Source organism: Eurypyga helias, unplaced genomic scaffold, assembly GCF_000690775.1.
Source record: "Eurypyga helias isolate BGI_N326 unplaced genomic scaffold, ASM69077v1 scaffold39109, whole genome shotgun sequence".
Lineage (NCBI taxonomy): Eukaryota > Metazoa > Chordata > Aves > Eurypygiformes > Eurypygidae > Eurypyga > Eurypyga helias.
Window position 1 is genome coordinate 1 of NW_010270937.1, and position 6,086 is coordinate 6,086.

The 6,086-nt window shown below is 40.5% G+C and overlaps 1 protein-coding gene across 1 annotated transcript in view; it reads right to left on the reverse strand.

Moving 5' to 3' along the window:
* Positions 1-1,659: 1,659 nt before the first annotated feature.
* Positions 1,660-6,086, reverse strand: part of LOC104514848 (potassium voltage-gated channel subfamily KQT member 5) — a gene marked incomplete at its 3' end in the record, with an annotated part of 57,988 nt that continues 53,561 nt past the window's right edge. Inside the window, exon 9 of the mRNA XM_010158637.1 lies at positions 1,660-1,768. Coding sequence (XP_010156939.1) covers positions 1,660-1,768 — 109 coding nt within the window. The remainder of the gene's footprint in view (positions 1,769-6,086) is intronic.

Sequence of the window (6,086 nt, forward strand, 5' to 3'; positions counted from 1 at the left end):
CTATGATTCTATGATTCTATGTCCGAAACAATTGAACTGTTGCATCTTTGCTCTTCTTATTAGAATACTTCTGTGGATGGCACTGTGCAGAATGTTTGCCAACTAGGTCCTTCACATTTGGATACATTCCATTTGAGCTGATAATGACCAAGAACCAAAAAAGAAGCAGGTGATGCACTGAACAATCCAATGGTGCCTTTTAAGACAGGCTCCATGGGTTTAGTATTAGAATGTCAAGTTGTTCTTAGGGAATTTGGACGGTATTGAGATGACCATTGGTATCACTTGCCAGTACAGTGGCAAGGTGCACTTGGAGCCAAGGGTCAACCAGTCTGTTTAAAATGCAACATCACAGACAAGGATCTTTGGCACCAGAGCCAACGGACTGTGCTGATTGTTCCTAATTTGAACATTTTCCATTTGGAGGAATAGGTCTGCCTTCCACTCTGTAGAAGGATTTCTGTTAGCTGCTGAAACATTGCTGGCAAGGGTTGGTTCTCAGTGGTGACATCTGAGTTGCCAGTTGCAGTGGCCATGGACACGGACCTGGTATCTGACACGTCCTGTGAGGTCATTTCCAGGCAGCTTGGAAAAATGGTTGGAATAGACATCTGCAAGGGATCTGTCAGGCTGTCTGTGCTAGTAGAAAAGTATTAGACTTACTCGCTATCTGTCTTCATTGGCAATTAGTGGAAAAAGGGGAAGGAAGTATAAGTAGCCCATAGATTATCACTGTATGAAATTATTTGATAAAGACCTTGAGTTCTTTCTTCCCATAGAGCTGAGAAAATGCAGGCGAGAGTCTCCCTGCGGGAAAACATCACCTTTCTATAGGGTTTTGCAGAAATTCCCTGTGGCTGCCACCTGCTTGCCTGCCTGCAAGAAGAGTGCCGGGCACTGATGTGACTGTGATGCAGAGACAGTGGGGTGACCTGAGACTGAGCTCTCCTTGCTTGTTGATGTACTCATTAAGACAGGGATTTTGCCTGACAGGATTTGCACTTCAAAATATTCAGGAAGATGAAGATCCTTGGCAGTCTCAGGAGGGTGAATGCTGAGTGTTAAGCTCTCAATAAAGGTAATTGTATAAGTTTCAATGCAGTTTGCTACTTTCTTGGAAAAGAAGGAGACTATTAGGTTTAAATTATTGGGGTTATATTTAGTTCAATGGATAGTGTCAGGCAAAGGCTTTGCACAATTGAATGAATGTAATTATTCTGCTGTTACCAGAAGAAAGTTGCAATAAAAGTCATATGACAGTTAGTTTCAGGAATATAGAAATGCAACAAACCCCTAAACTTTTAAAGGAAATAACTTTTCCAGGCAAGGTGGTACGCATTCAGTAAAACTACATCAAACTGGACTACAGGCCTTTGGATTACAGGAAATATAGTGGAAACCAGCATTCATTACTCTTTGTTTTCTGAGTCAAATCATGTAACATTTTCAGACATTGAAAAGCTGAGAACAGATAAAATATTTTAACCTTTAATTAAAATACTGATGAAGTATAAATAAAGTACATTAACATTATTTATGTACCAAATATAGCCACATACTAAGTTCAACCAACTACCATTTTACAAACTGACGTGCAGTTAATTAGTGTCTTAATTCAAGAAATCTCCAATATTTATTCATTCAGTATTTTTTACTCACCTGATTGCTCTGATGACAGTTTTAAGAGCAGGGGTGAGATCTTCTACTGACACATCACACTGGCACCCTTTATCATCATAAACATCATCTGTACCAAGACTGGTGTCAGCTGCAAAATACAAGAGCAGACTGAACAGGCAGCATTTAGACATCTCCTCCTCAGTGTTTTCTAACCGCCTGCACACTGATTCTGGAAAAGTAAGATTACAAATCAAGTAAGACAGAGCTTCATCAGTTTACAAACTATATGATGCACTTGTGCGTGTCTGTGCTTGTGTCATAAAAGACTTGGGTAGTCCCCAGTGGAAATAGTAGAAGTTGGAAAGGGAAAATGCCCGGTTATTTTTCAAACAAATTAATAGTTGAGTACCAGTATGTCTATTCCTGATGTCTCACTGTTTTTCATCACATTCTGTGTCGTAAGGGAAAGTGGTGAGCTAACAGATGTGATGGAAGAATCAAAAGGTGCTGAAGTTGAAGTTGTGAAGTTGTATTAAATTGTTATTTTTTTACCCCTATGGATCAACCTGACATTGATGACAAAGGAGGAGATCCATGTCTTTTAATAAGGAGGCTGTGGGATGATCCAATGCTTTATTACAGGTGAAAATAAAAAAGTACTTTGTCTTATTTACCAGAGATGAATAGAGAGTGACATCCATCATGGATCAATCACCACCTTCAACCTCAGAGCCATGTAGATATCACAGCCTTCCTTTGCAATAGGAGCTTAAGCCAAATTACTGTATTTATTTGCCTGAAAAAATGGTTCCTCTAGCCGATTCTAGCACCGCCTCTGTGGGGTTACCATTTGAAAATTAGCTGGAAATCTCACAAGTGCCATGTACCTCAATACACAAAGAAAACAGGAACTGATGCACGACCAGGGTTTACAAACTTAAAATGCGCTGGGATGGGTAACAGAGCAAGGAGGGCAGAGTCAGTGGGTGCCTGCGTCATGTATGTCCCAAAGGTGACTGAACTACAGGAAAAATCTTGAGGGTGGGTGTTTTTCCTCCCAAACCATCTTTCTTCAACCGCATAAAGTCCAAGTGCCCAGGTGAAGAATTGCACCCAAGGCCTGTGTATTTCAACATGTACGTGCCTTTGCTTCACGAGGAAGAGAGTATGTAATGAAGAGTGACATGAAACAGAGAAACAAGGATTGGATTCAGTAACCCTCAGTAAGGGAGGAGATTTCTTCCCAGTCCTATGTCCCCGCCTACATTCATGCTGTTATTTAAAACATTGGCTTAGTCATGCAGACACACTCCAAGTGAACCTTTTCAGGGGCTTCTATTACAAGCAGATTTGAAGCACAATCAGACAAAAGATTGCAGGACATTTTTTGCAAGGTTTTTTTTTTTTTCCCAGAAAGACTACAGATTAAAGATGAAAAATATTTTTTGTCAGTCAGAAGTGCCTGGAACCGGTACACTTTAAATTTTATAGGAATGCTATCTTGGCATAAACAGCATTGTACCAGGCTGCATCTTCAGGAACTGGTATTGCTGCATTGTTGTCTTCACAGATTTAATATTTGACCGTAATGATTTATTTTGATGACTCTGGCTATTTCATTACACTCAAGAATATCTTTTCTTATTTGACTGTTGCTGAACTGGCCCATGGCAGGGGGGTTGGAACTAGATGATCTTTAAGGTCCTTTCCAACCCAAACCGTTCTATGATTCTATGATTCATAAGGAATATCTCTCATAGCTTTGAAGAGCAGGAGATTTCATCTTTGACAGATCCACTTAATACAGAAAGGAAGATGGTTTATAGCCAAGTGAATAATATGTTTAAGGACAAATGAAATAATCAAATTCAACCGTAAAAAAAAACCAAAACCAGTTTTATATTCTAAAAGTGAAATTTTCATACAAAATTTTAAATCTTCCCTTCAGTGCTATTACTGTAAGTCGTACCTACAATGATGACCAGTGCTTTTTTCCTGCACTCTTTGACAAGTTTTGTTACAGACTCAGCTTATCTTACTGGTAAAATATATATGTCTCTCCACCTATCCTGCCTAACTAGCATTTGTATCCCTGTCCAGAAATGTGATTAGCTAAAATAAACTATGTAATTAGTCTGATAGGTATATGCACTACCTACAACCCCCTTGCTGAAGGTGCTAAGTGTTCCATGATGCTAACTTTCCAGGTGTCACACCTGATCAGCCTCTCCAATTACTTCTCCCAGTGCTGAAATCTCCCAGCTCATTTCCAAGTGCCACACTAAAACTAGAGCTTTTTATGCTACTGGTATTTCCAGGGGCTCTCTAAGGCTTGAATCTTCTCAGTTATGCCAGTGTAAATTAGGAATAATTCTGTTAGGGTCACAATAGTTACAAGCATGTAACCCCAGTGAAACAGGAGACTCCAACTTGAAAGTTTAAAATAAACATGTCTCTGAATGGTTCCCTCACTGATACAGTTCCTGGGTCCTTTGCCAAGCACAGTGTCATTAATAAAAGGGCTTCCTTAACACAGTATATCTCTGCAGAAACGTTTTGAGAACAGCGTGGTGCAATGTTCCATGTTGCTTACATGTGGATAAAAAGATCAGCAAAATCTTTAGACAGACGCTGGAAAATTCTCGTAAATTTAAGCCAGCTTTAAGAAGAGATACCTCCCCCAATAAATCACCTTTTTTCTTTCGAATATTACACTGACATCTATTTCCTTCATTATTGCAGGCACTCGGTACCACATGTTAATAAAACTTGTGAAAAGCTATAAGCCTTGTTTGATTCATCTGGGAAACATTCACGTTTCTTTAGAATACTGAGCAGACTTGGGAAAAAGTTTGAGAAATGCAGAGGAAGAATTTGGAAACAAAAATCCATCTTAAAACAGCACTGAAATCAAAGTTCACATTCTGATGAATTTTTCCTGTGGAAGCTCATGTTGTGTACGACGTAGTTACGAGGTGAGATGTACTTGTATTGCTTTTGTCCCTCTCAAGTTCATCCTCAAGGTCGGGGTTGGGTTGGGGTCAGTTTGGCTGCTACGGCAGCTCCAGCTGTTACAATCCATGCCAGATCCTAGACAGGGCTAAGCTACGGGCTCTGACAAGCCTCTCTCCAAGCTGCTGCCTCTTCCCGGAGTGAGCCCTTCCCAGCATTAATGGGGGAGGTAGACCCCCCGATGCCAGCTCACATCTAGCCCTGCACACATCTGCTTCTTCGTCCTTCCCCAGACACTTTGTCCATGTCTCCTGCTCTCTGTTGGGGTGGCTGTGAGCGGTCCACGTGGGCTCCAGAAGGATTCTTAGGCAGCAGCTGCTCTGTGTGAACCTGGTCGCTCTGCCAGGCCTTCCTAGGAATGGCACTGGTCCTTCTTTCTCTCCAGGAACCTCTACCTGGCCTTTCCAGTCTGTTGCTTGGGCAGCTCACAAATCCAGTGTCAGTGATGGCCAAAGTGTCTCTTAATGCAGATTTAGACATGCCCTTGCAAGTCTCCCTGAGAAGGGGTGCTAGCCAGTCTGACAATCTGGAAACATTCCCCTTTTCCAATACTTTACTATTCAGGTTGTGTGTTGATCCTAAATGTCAATCTGGAAAGTGTTTATTTCACAACCGATGAAGCATCTGCCATTGTCTTACAATGTTTGACATTATTTACTTTGGGCTACAGTCTTGTCTTTGCCACTTTTTAATTTCTTCCTCTTTCTTCCTGAAGAGCAGTCTTTGATTTAATCACAGAGCAAATCAGCAATTACCAAGAAAAAAAAAAAGAGACATACACAAGTCATTTAACTCATCTTGATATTTCCCTGTTTGTCACAGTATTTATGCATTCTTCGTGCACGCTCCAGTCATTTATGGATAGGTGAAAAATTATACTGTTCTGAAACTTCATATGTCACCAACAAAAAAATTTATGAGTTTGTAGCTGCATTTCATATGGCTCTGTGCAAAAGTTACCCACAAGGCTCGATTTATTATTTCTGTAAGTATCACATGTCTTTTCTTATAAGTGTTTTCTGTTTTTTAATAACATACTTTGGCATTGGGAAAACTGTGACACTGCTCTGATCACCCTCATAGCTCCATGCTTTCACTGTCAGTAACATTCAAGTAATGACGTGCCTGTTGAACAGATTTTGTACTCTACTTTTTTCTTTTTTTTTTTGGGAACTGCTATATGCTAACAACAGCATTAATAAGTGCATGTGCTGACACCATGAATAACCCTGTGTAAGTGCTCCTAACATAGGGATTTGGCACGGTGATCCTATCATAGACCCTTTGATTAGTTTTTTGAAAGCCTTTGGAAACACTTAGAACTTACTCTGACTGTGTAGGTGGTAGTTGGGGCTCGAGCTGTGGGTGAATGAGCCATTCTGCTGAGGCTGAGTATCATAGAAACATAGAATGGTTTGGGTTGGAAGGGATCTTAAAGATCATCTAGTTCCAAC